Raw genomic sequence first — 23,054 nt, forward strand, 5'->3', positions numbered from 1 at the left:
AAATTTTCAGTGTTATGCTTGTTGGATTTTTCTCTTTTCATTCAAATCAACTTTTTGTTGGGGTGGACTTGTCCTTTAAATTTGAGGGTGTGTTTTACCTTTGATAATGTCATGGCCCTTATTGTGTCCCTCAATTGGTTACATGTACATTTTTAGGTGAAATGAAGAGAGATGGTTATAGGCAATACAATTTGGGGGCGTTTCGCAAACTAATGTTAAATCATTTTTTCATATGAAACATGAACCAATGCTGTATTATACAAAACTCTCTGTATATAAAACTTTCTATTTACCTATTGTAAAACTTCCATTTCTCAATCTCCTTATACTCTGAATACGTCACAAATTCAAAATCTCGATATCCTGTAGCCAAATTTATCCAATCCAATTCACTTACATCATAAACCCTTCCAATTGGCTTTCTCATAGGCGTACTATATCTTAAGCAAACTTTGAAACTTGTGCAATTACTTATCTTTGGAAATATTCTGTTGACTCATATTATTTTTTTTCATGCTTTGTGTATTTTTATAATTCTATTTTGATACTGCTATGTTTTATATGTTTTTTTATGTAAAAGTTTTGTACAATTCAGCTCTTGCTGCTAACAGTCTTGAAATAAAAATACCATTATTATTATTATTATTATATGGGGGGGGGGGCATATCGCTTTTGTCTTCATGCATGCTATGGATTCACAGACTGCATTCAAACTTGAAGGTGTGGTTGGCTGATTTTGAATTAAGGGTGCAATCACAACAAAAGCATCAAACCACAACAAATTTATTGCAGTGCCTGAGATTTAAGTCAGCTTTCAAAAATTAAAAAATGAACAATTATAATAAAGCTTCAATCTCTTTCTTGCATTCCATTTGAATATGCATTTAACGTCTAAAAGCATCTTTGAGCCATTGTTGCTTTTCAAAAAAACCGAACCCACATGATCCATTCTTTGGCATTCTCAAGGCATTGTGTCTGATCAAGGGGCCATGGTCTAAGCGACATTGCCTCGGGAGAAAGACGCAGTTGTACCGTTGACTGGTTAATACCCTCGCAAATGTGCACACCCCTCTAATGTATTGCATTTCATCTTGATAAAAGGAATGGAATACTGCAATTATTTGCATATCAGGCACCCTTCAGCATCACTTCCAACACAAATTGCCTTTTGTGTACGTCTGATCCGTATTGATGTGACACCAACGCAATTTCTGCCTATATACCAGTTACCACTAGACTCCTTGGCCAAGGTTGGAAGATAAGATCAACATCCTCTTTGAGTTTGAGCATGATTTTGGAGTTGGGTGCATTAGTAGCTAGATTCTTTACTTGAGATGACTGAGCAGCAATTCCTTCTTTAATCTAGTATGGTATGAAGGAGAATTGAGGTCTTTCCGCTCAGGGAAGAAAGTCTTGACCGCTTGCCTGGTGTCGCTGTCAGCATGCATTGGTTGAGTGTAGATGTACATGTAGAGGGTGATCTGTGTTAATACCATTACTGACCCATTCAAGGTAACTCTTTAGTTTATGAGAACTTGATACATGACCATACCTGGTATATGAATATGACATCCCTGTGAAATTTGTACCCTTGTACTGACCATAAATTGCTGTAAAAGAAAATATTTTTACACACAGGTACTTTTTCAAAGATATATGACGTGGAGTCTGGAAAACATTCAAGGGTTCTTCAAGAGTCGATACCAGATTCTAGTATTGATTGATTAGGTCCAAGGCTTATTTTTTGTGCACTGTGTTTCATGGATTTCTAGAGTAGATCATCATATTCCTGTATCAATGATCTTGTGAAATTTAAGATTGTAACATTTCAGTGAAAATTTCAATGTTCACAAAGTAGCCTATACATGTAGATATGGAAAGTACATTGTACATGTAGGTGAACCATATCATTAATTGCATTTGTTTAGCCTTCATTTATGCATACATTGTTTTGCTACTTCCTGAAAATAAACCCCTCTGGTGGGCCTATACAGTAAGGGGTATTCATGAATTCTCATGTATGTATTTCAAAGTCAAGTTCTAGCCTTCTGTACTTGACCTGCATTTATTTGTACTTATGCACACTTGTACTTTGAACTACAAACGACAGTACTAGATGGTTCATAGAAATACCGTATGTCTGCAGTTTCTGACATTACACAAAACCACTTACCCCTATTTTCATAACAGTGATCTAATTTCCTTGTCTTCTGAGATTGCCTTGAATATGTTTTGGTGTGCTTCTCGGTATTTCTATTTTGGCATGTTTAGGAGTGCAAAAGTTCAAGCATTCCTCAGGATTTTGTCTCCTGACCTTTGTCAACCTGGTGTATTGGCCATGTCACAAATACACATCCAGAATCTTTTTCTTTTGTTGTGAGGCATATGGGAACCAATTCATAATATTTTACAGTCAAATCCACTGATTTGAGTGTGTATACAAATCACTGCATTTGTGCACTTTGGAGATAAATGTGAGATTTTGACACAAGATCAAATTATTGATGTTAATCATAATCAAATAGTTATGTGTATGCTGTAAAATTTTAGAATTACTAAAATGATCAGATAGCAACTTTCTTTAGCTCTCATGCACTACACAAATAAATACATGTATAGGACTACATACAACTATTGGCTCAAACGTTTTAGCTGCTTGGTGGTATATTGAAAGTTTTGACGTCTGAACAGCAATTTTTTTGCAGTGTGCCCATTGCAATATTCTTTCTAATCAATTTGGAAAAGGGAGTTCCCATTTAAAGGCTTGAAGTCTGTATTTGAATTTTCTTTTCCTTTGAATATTGTATATTATTGGATCAGGGTTAACATGTCTATGAATATCATTCATATAGGCCTATCATTCTTAGATTCATTTTTAATTACTGGCACAATGGAGCAATACATAATTTTTGCTTATTGAGTTCAACTGAACTGAAGAATTTAATATTTTTTTGTGTATTACTTTATGATATATCCCAGGAATCTTTTTTGAGGATTGTATTAAGAGCTTTTAAAGGTAACTCTACCTTTTTTTGGGGGGGGTTAGGGTGGAGCTTCCATTTTTCAAAGACTTTATGTAGTTGATCTTATGAATTGAAAATGATATTTTGGACAACATATTGTGTAACTTTGAGGGTTTATTGACAATATGTACTAGGGCTCTACATGCTTTACATCCTACATGTAGGCACTCCGTTCAGTACAAAAATAAGACTAATAGCTTCACAGACTATCAGCAGTTTCAATACCGCATCTTCTTCCTCCTTCGGGCCAAAAGGTGGCTGGAAGAGATCTGAAATCAAATTTGTTTCCATCTGTCTGCCTGTTTCACGGTACGGGCTCTCTTAATTAGTCAATACACACATCTGTGTTTCCAGACCAGTCTGTAATGTATATCTCACTATGTGGAAGCGTTGCATTTCGAAGTGGAGGCAATCATGCCTTGGAAGTCTCTCACTCCCCGCTTCACTTTCTCCTGCATTCCGTCTTTCTCTTTATTGGATAAAGAAAAGTAACATTTCCAATCTCAGGAAGACAATCATTTCATGCTATTTGCAGCCTGCCTTTTTTTGTTTGACATGAAAGCCATAAGAGCTCCTGCCGAGAAATGTTGTTCTCCTATGCATGAGATTGAGTCGAGACAATACAATAAAAAAAAAAGTTCTTATGGCATGTGTTCTACAGATTGCTCATGTCTCAGTTGTCTTGAGAAGAGAGTGTGACATTGTTCTGATGTTTTGGCATTCATTTTATTCAAGACCCCTTGCATTTTAGTACCGCATTTACATGTATTTATCCATGTTATGATGAAACTTTAGTAGGGGTATGTACATCATATAACCCTATGGAAACTATGATTTTATGCAATATGAATCTCTATCCAATTTTCAATTCTAACAATTTTTTTTGGTGATTGTTATGAAAATGATCCAATGAATCATTGACAGCTTTTATAGTAGAAACATCATTTATGTTAAATGAGACTTATTGTCTTTTATTTCTATAAAAGGAACAATAGAAAAACATGTGGATATCAGAATAATAGAGTCCATAAGCCTCATTTACCATGAAGTTTTTCCTTAGACCCAGCTGAATCATTTTACCAATTTTTAAAGACCACCTGAAGTGAATCATTGCTTTATGAAAAGAAAGAAAGAAGAAAAATGCCACACTTTCATTCATTTATATGATTATATTTTATTCAATTAAGAAATTGATTTTTTAAACAATTTTCAATGATTTCAGGTAACCATTACGGGACACCGAAGCCTCCCCGGGATCCGCCCCCTGATACCCCAGCCTCTACCCCATCAGAACCTGAACCCCAGCCACAGCAGAACAACTCCTCTAGTAACACAACGGATCAGGAATCTACCAAGAGGCATATCAGACCAGGTACAGTATAATGGTTTTTATTTAAAGGACAAGTCCACCCCACTTTTCAAGCCAGAATCAGCGTTTCCAAACGTGATTAGTCCAAAACACGGTTGCGTCCATGCTTACTTTCATTTAAATGCTGTTTCAAAACGCCGATCGTAAACTCACAAAAAGGTGCGTTTGTAAACGTTGTTTGACCAGAATCAGGCTTTCTGGGGAAGTATAAACAGAACCACGAACGTAAACGTGTTTAAATGATGTCATTTGGTACATGCTTCCGGTGAGATGAAAATCCGCGGGCAAGTACAGTCGGATTGCTCCATGTTACCTCTACGTAATAACAACAATCGGAAAAAAAACTTTCGAAAAAAGGCGCGCCCAATTTGACCTCGCTTTATGATGCGAAGCCAGCTGGAGATCATGATTTGCTCTGAAAAGTTAAGCATAAACAGCACTCCCAGAACCACGTTTACGATCAGCGTTTTGAATTGACGTTTGAAATCGCTGATTCTGTCCTCACGATGGAAGCATAAACACACCCTCAGTCAGGTCCTGACTGGTCTAATAGGTGTGAGATGGTCAAGGGCAGTCCAATAGTCTCCTGGGGAAGGTTGATTGTTGAGTAGCTCTGATTTGTACACGATTCATTATTCCCAAAAGTTTTAGCAATTCCATGTACTTGGTCATTTTGAATGCAGTTGCCAGGTTGGTTTTCTTTTCATGTCTACTGACCCAAATGCACAAACAGTAAAGCTACAGCAAAGGTTTCAAGTTGATTTTTTTTGGGGGGGGGTTAAAATCTCCAGAAAAATCTTTATGCAAAATTATTCAACCTGTAGAAAATTAAAACTACATTTTAAAGAGAGCTCTCTTTGAATTAATTTGCAGTAAAACAAACCAAAACAAATGTATGAAAATTCCTCAACGTAAGTAGAGTTTAGTGTAAATAATGTTTAAACAGTAGGATCAGTTAAATCATATTTCTGTAATTAACTGTTTTTATTCACAAGTTAGAAATTAGAGTTGACATTTATCCAGCAATATGAATGCTTCACCAGCTATCCTTGTAATTGGATTTAGATCGGAATTTGAGGTGCCTCATGTTATTTATTATTGGTAAAGTGAAGTATTTATGAAGCATGCGGCATTCCATCAATCTCTAATTAGGATTCATTCTTCCTCCTTAGCCTCCCTGATGGCATATTGAATTATTTGTAAGAAAATAGGATTTAAAAAATACAGGGATATAGTACTTTTATCTGACAAAAATAAACGTGAATACAATATCAGTAGAAACATTGATTAGCTAATCAGCATATTGGTTTTCAGCTTGATCGAGTACCCTAATTTTGTATATTTTTAATGGTTGGTGTGACTTGATTGAAGGCTACACCCCGACCCGCTGTCATTTATTGTCAAGCTCTGGACATCAACTCTTCTTCACCAGGAAACAAATGCTTATGGTTTCAAATATGTAATATATTGCACAAGCTACACCCCTTTTCAGGGCCACATAAACACTCGACTCTAGAAGTACATGTATATGTAGGCTTATATATTGACTCACAATCACATTTGGAAACTATTTTGTATTCATGAACATAAACTTGGAGCACTTGATTCCATATTGCGTATATATGGGCGATGTCATCATCTTTGGAAAGGGTTAACTACATATACGTACAGTATAAATTGTGAATAGGTTCCTGATGAAATGAAGGTAAGCCTATTGTTGGAAAATTTGTACTTGCAAAAAAGGTGAATTAAAACACCTTAAAATAGTGTCTACGTGTGTTTTGCACACTTGTTCAAATGTTACATTAAATGTTGTTCATGTCAAGTTGAGTCTCTCTAATGAAATCACAAAAAGAAAATCACAACGTGTTAAAACTGCCAAGACCTACATGTGTTTTAACATTCATTTAATTCAATTTCTAGATAAAAGTTTGTATTAAAGGAGAAAAGCAACAGTGTTCTACATGTATGCTAGAACTTCGTGGTTGTGCTTTCGTAGAGCTCAACTCATAATGAGTTTTAATCAGTATTCGACTGTTGCCTATTGAAACTCAGTAGAGTATAGTCATTGCGTGCTAATAGAACCATCAGTATGATAAATAGCAGTAATTTGCTCTATCGATGATGGACAATATCTTGTGTTCTATATGAATTGACATTTCAAAACCATTCATCAGTCAGTCGGTCTGTTGCATACTCACCGCCCCCTCATCTCCGTTACACAACAAAGTGATCGCAGTTTGAATGTGCAGTATGGTAGTGTCTAATCGGTTGATCAGCAGTATGATAAGCAATTGACCATGAATTTACTGTAATATTTTTCGGCATGAATTCATAAATAGATATTGGAAGGATGATCGTATATACATGTATGGAGAAGTGTATTAATGTTGGCAAGAATTTTGCTGGTGCTGTTTGTACTGTACCTGTAGTAGTACAGTTCAAAACATTTTTTTTATCCTTAATCGATTATTTGATATTTTTTCACAAGTTGTTGAAATGTAATATAATGCAGACCAACTATATGAAAATGTAATTTCTTTGATTCCTTTGTAATATTTTCAAGATGACAATAAGGGATAATAAGTCATGGCAAATCCATTTTCGCATTTTTAAATGTGGAAATCGGTGAAGGTGAAATAACTTAGATGTTGGGGATACATTGGATACATGTACATGTATAATGTTATAATTTGCTTCAAAATATTATCCTTAATATCCACCTCCTTTCAAAATTCCTTCCCTCTGTTTCATTCAAATACATGTATCTGTCAATATTGCTGTTAAGAATTAAGATATAAATATATTTTTTTAATTATAACCTACATGTATGCACAAATGGATACAGGATTCTTATATTTCAGTTGTTGCTCCCTTTTTTTGTTATGTCACTCATACGCATTCATCCTGAGAGATTAGTTGACCTAAGTAAATTCAACATTATGGGTTAATGATGTCCAGTCTTTCTCTTTCAAAGTGATTACAGACGTCATTAACCCTTAGCCTGCCCGTACACATTCTCGTGCAATTGTATGCATTACTTATGCAATTGTAATTTATTTCTCTTTAGTGATGACAGTACAATCTTTTCAAAACAGCAATGCATCATGTGTTGTGTATGTTGATTAATTTCCAGTCAATTACAGAAGGCAAGGCTTTTCTATATTTTCCTAAACTTCAAAAAGAAAATCAAATATTTTGGATAGAAATTATAATATGGCATGTCAAGAGTTAAACAGTAAAATGTTAGTTTTCCTGGGATCTCACCTCTAGTTCTATTAACAATGAGGTCTCCTCATTCTTCTCTGAGCTTGAGATTCATTGTTCTTTTTTTATTTTTCTAAGGATTTCTTCCATTTTAAATTCTTACTCACAGCTGCTGCTATCTAGTACGCCTTTTTAAAAAAGTGATCGAATCACAAGTCTCTCATGATGATAAACATTGGTGGAGCATGTATTATGAATAGCACATTTTGTTATCAATTCTTGTAAAACAGACTGTCATCCTTGACAGATTTTAATCTGCTGTGTTAGTCTTCTGCGTTTGATATTGGTCTTCTATTCTAATGATTACCTGGGATCCATTGCAGAAAGAGTTGCGATCAAACACAACTCAAAAAACCTTGCGCAACTTGATTTTCAGCCAATGGACACCTGTACTTGGGACTTCAGCTTGATATTCTGACTTGCATTCAAATGCAACTCTTTCTGCAACAGGCCCCTGAAGAATTAGCTTGCACATTGGTGTTTGAGTGATTCGTTTGTCTCATCTTGATTTGAATACCTGTAGGTTCAAAGCCATCCGCCCCTGGTAAGCGTCAGCGAAACAAGTCAACGATAGAAGCTACCACCCTCAACCCCAAGCCTGTGGATTCACAGGAGGAGAAGAACCTTGAGACGGTCAGGAAACTTGAAGAGGACCTCGGACCTCTCCCGCCAGACTGGGAGATTGCCTTCACAGAGACGGGAGACATGTACTACATAGAGTAAGTCACCAAGCACTTCTTTTACGGTTAAAAAGAAATACCGTATTTGCATCACTTGATGTACATTTGTTGAGGCTCAGTTCTGCCCATGCTTTTTATGATGGGTTTTCATGAGAATCAGTACTGCAGATACTGAACAGAGTAGGGGCACAGATCTAATCTGAAACCCTAAAAGAAAAATAACAGTGATCTGGATGAAGAGGAAAGACTCTCATAGTCACCCTGGCTGTGTGACTTTTACTTCCATTTTTCAATGTCAGATTTCTGTCACTTTACAATTATTGATATTAAAGTAATGAATTTACCTGATGAGGGCCCTATTGTATGAAGAGTTCAATTGAATTGCAACTGAACAAAGTTTCATTTGAACGTTTCTCTTCCTGCTACTAGCCCTAGATGAAAGAATAGTGCAAAAGAGAAGCCATAATAATGGTATCGTGAGGTATTTATATCGTGCTGTCTGTCTAGAAGTATTCTATTTTTAGGCGTGGAAGGGGGGAAAAAGAATTGACGAGTTGTATAGTGTAAAAAACTGACGATATTAGAAAAGATAAGACTTCAGTTTAGATTTGAAAGTCTCAAATGATGGTGGATTTCTCAGATCTAATGATGGTAAATTATTCTAAAGAGAAATACTGTGGCAGAGAAAGCCTTTTAACTATAGAATTCTTGTGATTTGAGGGTCTGTCTGTAGGAGCGGCTAGTGTGATTATCTCGGGCCACGAGCTGGTGTATATTAAAAAGTATGGCGAGGTCTTGTAAAGATTGGCAATTAGGGTTATTCAGGATAGCATAATGTGCTTTTAGAGGGATCTTGATTTAAGATTCATGCATGCATTATGAGGTCATATCAAACCAGTCAGCTATGGGTGTACTAATCTAGGGCAGGACGATTTGTGTTCAGAAAACCAATATGAATTGAATTTAGACCACTCAAACAAAAAAACAGATTTATAAAGATAAACATCATTTGATTGTCAATTCATTTACGAGTTGAAACTACATGCAAGCTTAAAGGGGAATCCAACCCATATAAAAACTTTTTTTATAAGGAAAAGAAAAATCAGACAAGTTGATAGCTGAAAGTTTGAACAATATTGGACAAACAACAAGAAAGTTAAGAATTTTTAAAAGTTGTAAATATTGGTAATCACTATACCCATGGAGACTTCAAATTGGCCACATATGGGATGTCATAGTGATGTAAGGCAAGGACTACTCTTCCATGTACTCCAATACATATTATGGCTAAATTGTAATTTTTCCCAAAAGTTTTATTTCAAATTATATTTTTCTTTCATGAGGACATAAAACAATATACTATCTGGGTTATATTTAGATTACTGCCCCAGGGGAATGGGTACTTAGGAGAAAACCACAAATCCCTGATAATAAAGTACATGGCCTATGGGAAAGTTGTCCTTGCCCCTTGTCATAATTTACTTACCCAGTTGCCAATTTGAAATCTACATAGTATTAGTGATCTCAATTTAAAAACAGCAATAACTTTCTTATTGCTTGTCCGATTTCTTTCAAACTTTCACCATTCTGTTTAATTTATTTTTCTCCTTCCCAACACACCATTTTATGGCCAAGGCTGGATTCCCCTTTAATTAGAATGGTAAATTACAATGATAAAGAAATGGAACATACACTGTGGAAAATGTAGGAGATGCAGAGAGTCACTTTTATTGGAATTACAGTTTTTTAACACTTTTAGCTGAACAAATATTCTAAATGATATCACAAAATGCAATCCCTAAGTTTATTGAACAGTAGATGCATATTGCATAAATATAAAAGTTATAGTTTTTATCACTGTTAGCTGACGAAAAATTTTAAAACGATATCAAGCAATCCCTATTGATGCATATTGCATAAATATAAAAGTTTATATTTTTTATCACTGTTAGCTGAACAAAAATTCTAAATGATATCATGCAATCCCTAAGTTTATTGAACAGTCGATGCATATTGCATGTATACAAAATCTGTGTTTTTATATCTTAGAGTAAAAAAAAATCTTCATCCTTTTGCGAACAATCTTTTTAAATATTGTATGGAAGTGATAACAGGATAAAATCAGTACACTAAAAGATTGACATGATCCCTTTGTCCTCGTGGTGTCACGCTACACATGTATTTCTTGCATCTTCGATGAAGTCTTCAGGAGAGCCATATGTCATCAGGGGTATTGCTATTAATTCTCTGTCAATGCTCTAATTATGCCAAAGTGCTAATAGGACAACGCTAATGGCTATTCCTTGTGCGTGATTCCCAGAGATCATTACGGCTGAATGATGTGTGGAGAAGAAGTGCACAGGGCAATAATGACTTTAACAGCCAAGCTAGTTCATGGTCGGAGATCATCCAGTGGCCATTCCCAAGATGTATAGTCGCACCTTAAGTTGTCCTTGTTAAGGATTTCTAATTAAGTGGCCATGCAAAGGTTGAATATCCATTTCCTTTGTCTTGCCAGGTGGTAGGCATATTTTAGAACTCTCCCTAAAAATACCATCTATAAGCATTATACTTTTAGGTATCCCTAAACCAGAGCTGCCAAGTAGTACTGAAAAATGAGAAGAATACTGACGGTTTCATGCAAAATACTGATTTCTCAAGTTTCAGTCTTATGTGTTGTCCTATGGTATTTCTTTGAAAATACTGATTTTCTTGCCAAAATACTGATTTTCAGCTTTAAAAATACTGAAATGTTCTTGTTTAGGTTGGCAGTTCTGCTAAACACTTTTATGAATTATTGAATTGATATGATGACCAATTGAATACATTAAAAAAAATGGTGTAAAAGTTAGAAAAATATATGACGATACTAACTTTTAAAAGATATTTTCTGTAAATTCATTTACTGAGTGATTTCTCATCACTCACAAGATAAATGATCTTCTCTTGATAAAAAAAAAAGATTTTACTCTACAGTTATTCAAAGTAACATTTTCAGTATGTAGACATTTTGTAGAATCGAATAAATAAATTAAGAAAGGAATATTTTCTTGTGACTAGAGTTATATGCATTTCCAATTCTATGGATGACAAAGTCCATTTTTTATGTCTTTCAAATGTTGCTTTTGCTCCTGCACCACAACACCAAGATCACAAAAAATGCATAAATGTCACAATGATTTATTGACGGATATGATGATAACTGTATTGTATATGGTGCCCATATCTTGCTTCAGCTCATAGCCAGCTGCAGCATATTGCTGCTATGAAACTCCAATTGAAGATCTATACAGAAACCACATTATCAGTCAATTTCCCCTATATGCGAGCATTGTATGCATAATATATTATCTAATCCATGTGTGGTGTGCCACCGATAAGAGGCCTAGGTCTGGCTTAGCGAATCCATCTCAATATAAGAGAAAAAGAAGCTATTTTTGGTTTCTTGATGGGCAATCTGAAAGCATTCATCTTGCATTCAAGATTCCATGACACGAAATAGAATTTAAAGTTCAAGTATTGTATTGTTTTGGAGAAAAAGAAAATGATGTCCGATTCACCTGATCAATCGCAAGATAATGTGAATTATAAGATGGACATTTATTTTGCTTATCATGTGATTTACCTCTGCTTAACGACCTAACTATGTTCATCTGATAATTCTTTCTCTGTATCTCTCTCTCTGTGTCTGTCTGCCCCTCGCTGAATGATATGCACAGACACTGACTACAGTTTTGTTTTTATATGTAAACAATCTCCTTGGCCTTACCCATTTCCTTTGTCTCCTCATTACCTGTTCATATTTTACAATGTAATCTATCTCCATAACACATTTTTCATGTATATCTTTTTATTTCTCTACTTTTCCATTTCTCTATCCGTACATCGTAGACATCACAACATATGGACCGATACCTCTGTTTACATTGCTTTAGTCTATGCAAATACTAGGGTTCAGCGATTACCGTACTGCTCCAGATATCTTTGTAGGGACAATGAATTAATGAGGTGGTGAATTAAACCATACTATGATCATGAACAAAAGTAAATTTGACTGTCATTGTGTATATCACAAGATTTCATACACTGTGCAACATTTATACTTTGTAATAATGTATTTCACTTGATTGTTTTTTTGTATTTTCTTTTCTTATGAAACAGTCACAGAGATGAAAGGACCCAATGGCTAGATCCCAGACTTGAGAAGAAGAAGAAACATGCAGCCGCAGACCCATCGAAAGAAGGTATATCCATGTTGAAATTTGTAATTGAAACTGCATTTACATCCATGTGTATGCCCAAACAAAGACCTGGGCCCCGTCTTACAAAGAGTTACAATTGATCCAATCACCTGTAACTCTATGGAAATCCATTAGTGTCATAATTTTTTCTACAGGAAATTTGCGAAATGTCCTTTGTTGAACACACCAAATTGTAAAGAAAAACGATTGATGATTTTGAAAACTATGATTTTGAAATAACATACATTTTAGATGTTGCTGGCCCTCCATAGATGTGGCTGATCGGATCAATCGCAACTCTTTGTAAGACGGGGCCCTGAGCAGTTAAACCCCCCAAGTAGCAATGAAAATATTCATACTTTATCACCGGAGCACCATTGTTGTGCTCAGTCCAGTGTAAATAGTGCTCACAGTGTATGAATAGATGGTTACTGTCTGTTCCCTCATATTTTGTTTCCTTTATTCACACCCTGATACTATTAAAGGTCAAGTCCACCTCAGAAAAATGTTGATTTAAATCAATAGAGAAAAATCAGACAAGCACAATGCTGAAAATTTCATCAAAATCGGATGTAAAATAAGAAAGTTATGACATTTCAAAGTTTCGCTTATTTTCAACAAAATAGTTATATGAACGAGCCAGTTACATCCAAATGAGAGAGTCAATGACGTCACTCACTTACTATTTTTTTTGTTTTTTATTGTTTGAATTATACAATATTTCAATTTTTACGAATTTGATGATTAGGACCTCATTGCCTGAAGCACAAATAGTTAAAATAATGGAATTCTACGTGTTCAGGGAGGAATGAAACTTCATATCACATGAGAATGACGAGAAAATAGAAATATTTCATATTTCATATAATATAATACAAAAGAAATAGTGAGTGAGTGATGTCATCAACTCACTAATTTGGATGTAACTGGCTCGCTCATATAACTATTTTGTTGAAAATAAGCGGAACTTTAAAATGCCATAACTTTCCTATTTTACATCCGATTTTGATGAAATTTTCGGTGTTATGCTTGTTGAATTTTTCTCTTTTTATTCAAATCAATGTTGGGGTGGACTTGTCCTTTAAGTACCCTTTCTTTATCTGGCCGATTTTATTTCTGTTTGAAATATAAAATAAAATCATTTAAACTGTCAAAGAGTTTACCTCTGCTAATGTAAATCCCACTCACTTTTACATATTTGAGCAGTTCCATAAAATGATCAACCTTTTTGTCCTTCCGACCCCTATTTTTCTCAAGTCTTTCTTCACTTCATGAACTGATAAAGTCATGGTCCTTTGAGAACATTACAAACTGTCAAAAGAACCAGAAATCAGTGACAGAAAATTTCATGAAGGTCCCACATATTGGGGGTTGGGCGTACATATTTTAAGGAATTGCCCATATCTTGTCTTAGATCATTTGATTGAATGATCCAGTGCTTAACCTACATTTTTCTTTCAAATTTCAGAGCTTCCAAACGGATGGGAAAAGATTGATGATCCGCAGTATGGCACATATTACATTGAGTAAGTATATGCAGGCCTATATCTTTGGTTGTCCTCGAAGCCACCATCTTTTGTTTTATTTTGACAGACTTTAAAAAAAATGTTTGCAAGCATTTCTCCCCATCAGTATACCCTCTAGGAAGCTTAGTATCCTTTTGAAATTTGTTGGACGGCTGATATTATGTGAAAATTATTTCAGAGAGCTGATTTTTTTTTGTTTATTTCATCTTGCTTATTTTCTATTCGACTAATAAAAGAATAAGCTAGAAATTATGTGGAACATTGCTTGTGATGATGTCTATTTTGTTTTTTAGGGAACAATTAATATTATTGGGTTATGGAGGGGGGTTGACAGATTTTACTATATATGTATGTGATATTACTTTGAAGGCACTCTTGTAATAAGTTGAAGCGCACAAATTTGTGCCTCTAGAACATCACACAAGTCAAAAGTATGCGATGCTCTAAATCCAATAACATACTCTATTTCTGATCACTATGACAATTATAAAATACAATGAACAATGAAATAATTTTCAAAATACCATTCCATGAGAGCAAGCAAAGATAAATGAATGACCTGTTTTAGAATAGAGTCTTTAGTGTGGTAAAAATCTGATGCATAATGGTATCAAAATGAAAAAAAATGTACATAAATGCTCTCTTCCCTTGGGTAATCAAGAAAATTGTTGATCATTGTTCTTTTTTGTGTGTGCTCGAGGCTCACCATTTTCTCATCTATTCATTAAGGGGTGGATTTTCCTTGCGTGATGTTATATCCTGAATTTATTCTTGTATTTGGAAGAGCATTAACATACATGCTGTGGTGCATTGTGCATGAACTAGTTTTGCAATCTACATGCCGTGTGTATTTCGTTGACGATGTATATTTCATTACTTATGATTACCGCCCCATGGGAAGTGCTATATTGCATACTGGAAGCATAGGTAAATTGTACTTTTTTCATTTTGATACCATTATGCATCAGATTTTTACCGCAGCGGGACTTTTGTGTTCTGCATGTTTTATTAAGTTCTATCAGGATTGATATTCAGAGCTTTCCAGTATTTTTGGTTATTCTGGATGTTGAGTTGATAATATTGTAGATATTTTGAAAAGAATAGACTTGATTATAAAATTTAAAATGGGATGTATTTCAAGAAGTTTAAGAGAATTTTTTTACGAATATGTATTGAGCTCATAATGACTCCTTCTTTTTAAAAAAAGCATGAAGGTCTCAGATGATATGATTATATCTTTACATAATCACTGCCACTGTATTTTGACTGGATAGATAACAATCCAGAGCTAAAAAACACGTTTGAAGTTTTCAAAAACATACATGGCAAGTATATGTTTATACTTGGAATCACACTTTGCTTTTCATTTGTTACTGGAAAATCATATTTGAATAATGTCTGGATGATATGACACAGGGGGAAATGACATTTTCTTGTTTGTAATATAAAACCAAGTGTATGTCTCGGCCAATACTAATTAATGAAGTATATGATTGTCATGCTGACATTGAGATTTATGGCTTTTATTCTTCTCTGAAGTACACTAGCATATGATTTTAATTATATTGGTTATACTTGGAGCTGGCTTGTATTTGAACAGTTAAACCAATATTGACATCATGAGTAAACACACATGAAATGTGAAGTCCCATTTTAGCTAGTCTTGGCTCAAGATTATAGAATATGCTGCTGTTCCAAAACACAAATCCTTTAGGTATTTTTGTATAGCTTCACAGGTTGCTTAACTGGAGACTACCATTTGGCTTGACATAGTTATAACCATCTCAATTTCCATACTCATCTGGTTGAATTAGTCACTTTGTGTTAATATGACTTGCCTTGAAATTTGGTATAATTCATGCATAAATCAACTAATAAACTGCCATATGGTGTTTGAAGTGACAACCGTAGGAGCTTTGCCCCATACCCGTCACACGCTTCATCTACGTGTAGGACACGGGTGATTATGCAACTAAAGTTAATGCATTAATTTGTAAGCCATATTTTATGATAATTAATTTTATTTCATGAGAAGAATGAAGTGGAAGTAGTGTTACGATAGGATTTGTTTGTATCTCAAAAAAAAAAATTGTTTTGGTTATGTACATGTAGAGAGTGTCGGCTGTTGAATATTGATGTAGAGGTTGGATTAGATGAATGAATAAGCAAATTTTAAAAAGCCAATCTTAGCTAACCCCAAGTTTAAGTGTACTTGTTATGGGCCCCATCTTACAAACAGTTGCGATTGGTCCGATCTAATTAACTATGGAAATCCATCAGTGTCATGATTTTTTTCTACGAAAAATTTGCACATTGTCCTTTGTATGCAAAGGGAAGCGCAGTGAATTTTCAAGGAAACAATGAATGCATGAATATACCTCATCGCTAAAAAATATTTTGAACAAACATGCATAATAGATGATGACGTTGCTGGCCATCCATAGTTGCGATTGATTGGATCAATCGTAACTCTTTGTAAGACAGGCCCATTCTTTTAAGGTTGGACTGAGAAAATATCCCTGGTGCTTATTGGGCCCTGGAAGTACCATTACACGGATTTCAATGATTTCTTTTTACATTCATTTGATGGGTTAACAACTCTGCTATGATGGACATGACTTTTCCCTTTGTGAGATGAGGCATTCACTAGATCTGGGAAATGGTAACAATTTCCAGGGATGCGTTCAGGGTTATCTCTTGTGAGAATTCCAGATAAGCACCTGTTCTGCTCAACTCAATAGAAAGTGATTTTCTGCCTCTTTTTCTTTTTTCATATGTCTCTACTGTGTCTGTCTCTCTTGCTCTGTATCGGTCTGTCCCTCTGTCTCTCTTTGTCTTTCCCTGTCTCCCACTCTGTGTCTGTTTTTGTCTATTATCTATATCCCACTCTTTCTTTAAGCTTTCTGTGTGTATGTCTACTATCTCCTGTCTTTAGCCCCCTCCCCCTGCCTCTTCAAGATAAATAGCTCCATTTTTTTTACAGGATCACTGCATGCGATGATTGATTAGCAATACCAGTAAACTCATAATGGAAATCACTCTCCTTAATGATTATGATGCTTATTAATGTTTCTGTCTGGCCATGTATATAGTGGTATATCTATTTGAACAGTATTATCTTTGTCAGTTGTGAAGACAGTGCATTGATATAATATGATGTAGCCTCAAGTGCTGTCAAGTCTTGACTTGATGTGCATGTACACGTTTCCATTATCTATTTCAGATTTGAAAGAATGAATTTGTGACTGTTCGTGTAATGCAGATTGGTTGTTGGATGTAATATATTGATTTTTTGCTTGATATAAATAATCCATTATATCTTATTGTTCATTTCTGTTTACAGATTAATATAGTTTCATCACATTTTCAAGTATTTACCAGTATATGGTCTATAATCATATTTGTTTATCCTCTCATTCGTTTACTACAGCCACATCAATCGCAAGACACAGTTTGACAGCCCCTTGAAGAACGGCGACAAGACCAACTCACCAAGGTCTGCTCCGAACAGTAGCTACAACAGTCTGACCAGGAACAGACAAGCAGATAGTCCAAGAACTCCCCACAGGACCTCAAATGAACCTGACGTGACCAAACAGAACAAAACCAATGGATCCATAGGACCGGATGAACTTGGTACGCATGGTAGTAAGCCAGACTGGTTATGTCAATAAATGTTTATCAAACATCAATACGAAATGGAGAAAATACCCTCAGTCAAAAATGCATGTCTTTGAGTAGTTGAAAATAATTTTTTTTGAGATGCCTCTAATCCTTAAAATTTTGTGCGCAAACTCTGTAGAATGCAAAATGCATCCAATTGCATATAATTTTCAAAACTGCTTATTTCTAAGCTATGCGCTATATTGATTTAACAAAGGCCTGAAAACAGATTCTTATCATTCTGTTATATATAAATCAGAAACTTCATCATTCTTAGAGAAGTATAAGTCTGATATATGTATGAACTGGCACAGATATCTTAAAGATTATTGGATGTGATGGCTTTGTCGTTTGTTTAAATAATAAAGCATTACAAATAGGCTTGCCCTGTTCAGACTGTTCATAAAGTCATGCGTGAACTTGATTCACAATTATTTAAAATATGCTCGACTTGTCAGTATCACCCTGAAATTAAAAGAGAACCATCAAGAACGAGCATTGTGCATGGAATACAAATAGGGAATTCATAATGAACAATGAATGTATACAACTGTGACCCCAAGCAAAAAATGGACTTACATGAACTAAATTTGATTAATCTCAACAGAACCATATTACTTGATATGGTAAATTTGCTATTTATGTAATCTCCATTTTTTAAAACAATTTTCTGTTCGTTATCAGATATAATTTCTGAGGAGTCACATCTTCAACATTCTTGACATTTCCTCCCTTTGCTTCCAGTCATTGCTTATTTCAGATTATGTGGTAATTGTTGAATTGTTTTAAGAGAAGTTAGCATTCAGGGTTTGGCAAAGGCTATCATTGTTTTAGGTAAACTTGATGCTTCAAATTTTGCTTTGTTTAGGGATCAACATTGACATAGAGTTAATGATAAACTTCATTATATATAGGGGTGGTCTATCATAGAGCTTGATTCAAGCGATAGAGCAGTATCAGTTTGAGCTTGTGAGTTAATCGCAAGATTTCATAAGATGTGCCCCCGTTGTGAGCACTACACATCCATTCAATTAATTCTTCTTTCATATACGGCAGTTGTCCTAAGAGCTGTGGTCATGACCCTAGCTAAAGTTCAATGATAGTATATGCAATCGGAGCGTTGTGTCCCAGTGGATTAGTCTTCTGACTTTGAAACAGAGGGTCGTGGGTTCAAGTCCCAGCCATGGCGTAATCTCCTTCAGCAAGAAATTTATCCACATTGTGCTGCACTCAACCCAGGTGAGGTGAATGGGTACCCGGCAGGATTAATTCCTTGAATGCATGAGCGCTGAAATGCAGCTCGAGCTAAAGCTGGGGAAATAATAATAACATCACGCCTCAGAATATTTCTAGATAGATGGCGCTATATAAATGCCTATTATTATTCATTGTTTACCTTTTATACATTTATTTCAACAATGGCTTGTTCTGTACTTATTATTACAGAGAATGACATGTACAAGTTTACCAACGACCCCAGCAAGTTGATTGGACAGCGCTACACTACGTACCTCGTGAAAGGGAACCAAGGCTTCGGCTTCACCATCATAGGGGGAGACGATCCCAATGAATTCCTTCAGATCAGAAACATACTCCCAACAGGGCCGGCTCACGATGATGGGGTCTTGCAGACAGGTAAAACCCGCTTCCAGGGACATGTTGTAGAAAGACTTGCAATCAAGCACAACTCTAAAAATCATGCGCAACTTGATTTTCAATCAATCACCAGCGCTCATTAGGGACTTGCGATTTATTTATTTTTTGCTTGCTTTTAAATGCAATCCTTTCTGCAACGGGCCCCTGTTTATGTATAATTCATCTTTATTTGCCATTTGCCATCAAAACGTTGACAATACATCAAACTAGGCTTGATAAAGATGGAAATACCACGTAAACATTGAAATCGAAAGAATGTGATTAAAGCCCGGGTCCCTAGCAGGAAAAGTGTGGAACTAAATGGCAATGGCAGGGCAGACAAAATGTATAAAACATGGCATAATACATTCAGACTAAGCCTGAGTCATATCGATTATTTTGAAAACCGGTGTTCGACAGCTCTAATTCGATCGAACATCGATGCATCGAATATTGAAGGCGGGGAAAATTTAGTCTTGTTTTTGCGTCGATGCGATGCGCTTTGCATATACGCACTGACGGTATGCGCTGGCGTTGGCCGGGTGAGCGTTGCACAAGCAGATGACAGAGCAAAGTTCGTTTGTATTTTCCATCACAAAACACACAAAAAAAGGCCGGGGACCAAAGCAGAATTCTCCCAAAATATCTTCAACAATGTTTGCAGATGAAAACATATAAGTTTAAAATGAAACAATAATAAAGACATGAATCACGCAGAGTTGATCCGAATGATTTTCGGTCGACTAGCCATTCGCAGTCCATTCACCAGCCCCATCCGCAGCTCCGTACACTCACTCTCCCGAAACGACAGGCGTGCTTGACGTCAGCGCCAGCAAACAAGTGCAATCAACGGAGAGCGCTGTAACTTGCCTGAGATTGTGTAGTTGGATCCATAATGAGCTCCAAATAAATTTATGTAATTTTCTCTGGATGGTCATTTGAATTGCTATTCAATGCTGATATAACGATTGTGAGGAAAGATTGTGGAATATGAGTTGTGACGATGTTCGAGAATTAATCCTGATAATGACAATCCAGTTTTTTAGACGCAATTGAGCATTCGATCAAAATAAATACGAATGTTTCGAATCGAGCCCTAAATTCATCTAAATTATTACGATTTAACAAGATTTTATGGTCATACTAAGAATATTGACGATGTCAGCAAAGTATGTTATGTTCATATGGAAGAAATAATACTGGGATTATTTCTATTGTTATTCCATCTCTGGACGTCGTCTCCTCCAAGCTCCGAGAAAATAAGCACAATGCGCATGCGTGTTTGATGACGTATGACATATTTTCCCATTCATGAAATCAGAGCCCAAAGTTGGGCACAAACTAGCTTCAAATTGATGGGAAAAAAATATCAAACGCAATTTTTTCTGTTTTGTCATGTAAATTGTGATTATATGGTGATGTTACGACCTTGAACAGAGTTTTTGCATGTAGACAATGTTCGAGAATCAATCCTGACGTGATGATTATTTTTTAGACAAGTGCACTAGCTCGACTCAAGAAGTCAAGTCGATCGTCATGAGATGTCCGCCATTGAAAATTGAAACGAAATTCAAACGTTTCACATCAAGCTCTAAATTCATATTAATGATTATCATATGCAAATTATTGTTAAATATTACGATTAAATAATGTTCTATGGTCATGATTTTAATATTGTTCATGAAAGCAAGATTTATTTTACGTTGATCGCGTCAATTTACGGCCATTTTCTGGTTTGATTAAAGAACAGTACTGCGCATGCACGATCGATGGCCATGACTTCCATTCATGAATTCATTGTGCGTGCATAAATTATCTCGGCACGAGCAGACGAGTGAGACTCGAACTATGATCGAAATAAACTTCAAATTAATGGTGAATACGTAGCATCATAATCACTTATTCGGTTTCATTTTGGGGGCAATAGAAATCAAGTAAGTAGTAGTAAAGTTGGACATTAGACATTACTGATATTTTGATGATTGATTGTGTAAACCAAACGAATCGGCCGGCCGACGTTTTTTTTTTTTCGATGCACCGATTTTGCAAAATCTGCACCGGTGTTCGATGACATCGATCGAACACCGATTTTAAAATCGATTCGACTCAGGCATAATTCAGACATAATACATGACAATAGATGTAGATGAAGAAGGAAAGGAAAGGAAAAAGAAGAGAAAGAGACACAGGGAGAGAGAAAGAAAGGAAAGATAGCAGAAGGAAAGAAAAGAAGAAAAGGTAGAGGAAGAAATGGAGAGGGTAAGAAAGGAAAACAAGTCATCTCGTATTGTGTGAGTAATACATAATATTAATATTCGTTCCCATCAGAAGTTACAGAACACATGTAATTTATAACAATATATAATTGATCACATTAGGCATTACTTAGAACGATTGATATTAAATAAATTGCCAAGGCCTGTACGTTGCTTGATTTTGTCTAATTTTCCTATCTCCGGCGCATCTGAACAGGGAAATGTTTCATAAACCTATTTTAAGTAACTTTATTTTTTACTTAAAGCAAGACTGTATGCATGACATGTTTTAATGCTAAACAAGATAACCCAAATTCCCTAGTTTTTCAACAAAGTGGGTCTGAATTTTCTATACCTCTAATCAACTTTGAACAGTGATTAACTTTTGCATTGAGGTTTTCATTGACAGCAACAGTTTCAATCTGCAAGATCAGATTGAACATAATCTGATTGGAATTGAAATGATTGATAATTTAATGTACGTAAGAATAATATCCAATATTTAAAACACGCTTTTTCCAAATGGCCCAAAGCGCTAACAATTTAAATTTACCTATAATTTATACAAAAACAAATCCAGAATGACATGTATAAAGTGAAGGCGGTTGCCTAGAGCAAAAAAAGTTTTAGGGACTTTTTATATGATTCAATTAATTTGTTGGGGATTGTCTTGATGTGAGAGGGAGTTTGTTCCATTCCATTGAGGATGCAATAGTGAAGGTTTGATCTCCGGTCTGTTTTTTCTTTTAGTTGGATATGTTAATTTAAGAGAGAATATGTTCAGTCATGCATGAAGCTATGCATAAAGTTGTGTGTGACTTACAAACGGCTTTATGAAACATCTTCCACCTGATAAGCTATTGGTGTCAGACCATGTAGGTTAGATTAGATTGCAAAGCAACCAAGCGGCATTTAGTCTAAATGGTTATTAGATGAACTGGTTTTGAATGATATAAAATAACACCATGTGAGACAAAAATAAACGAGTAAAGTATAGTAAGATTAAAAAAAAGGGAATTCACTTTGTAAGGGTTATTCCCGGTGATGATTTGATGGAGCAGTTGCATTGTAACTCAAAGAGGAGTTTGATGCTGGCAAGGAAATAGAGAGAATCATAAGTTTTGTTCACGAGAGCAGATCTGAAGAAAAACCCTTTGCAGCAGACCTTTAAACCATAATACCCTTCCTGAATAATACACACATACAAAAGAAATGATTGTTTCACATTTCCTACAACATAAGTTTCTCTTTAACCTTCAGCTAATGGAGACCCCCCTCCCTGCACAAAATTCTTGATTGCTCTGCAACTGCGCAACAGTACAACAAATGATAACAAATATTATAAACACCTAGATCTTATTGGTAAAATTGGACTTGTTAAACCACTCCTCTATT

General features: G+C 35.4%; 1 protein-coding gene across 1 annotated transcript in view; it reads left to right on the top strand.

Annotated features, from left to right (window-relative positions):
- LOC121411853 (membrane-associated guanylate kinase, WW and PDZ domain-containing protein 2-like) overlaps positions 1-23,054 on the top strand; it is an 85,761-nt gene that overhangs the window by 27,932 nt on the left and 34,775 nt on the right. Inside the window, 6 exon segments of the mRNA XM_041604732.1 lie at positions 4,246-4,395; positions 8,183-8,378; positions 12,501-12,583; positions 14,049-14,106; positions 17,537-17,742; positions 19,216-19,404. Of these exon segments, the coding sequence (XP_041460666.1) occupies positions 4,246-4,395; positions 8,183-8,378; positions 12,501-12,583; positions 14,049-14,106; positions 17,537-17,742; positions 19,216-19,404 (882 nt within the window).

Source organism: Lytechinus variegatus, chromosome 3 (genome assembly GCF_018143015.1).
Source record: "Lytechinus variegatus isolate NC3 chromosome 3, Lvar_3.0, whole genome shotgun sequence".
In the NCBI taxonomy this organism is placed as follows: Eukaryota; Metazoa; Echinodermata; class Echinoidea; order Temnopleuroida; family Toxopneustidae; genus Lytechinus; species Lytechinus variegatus.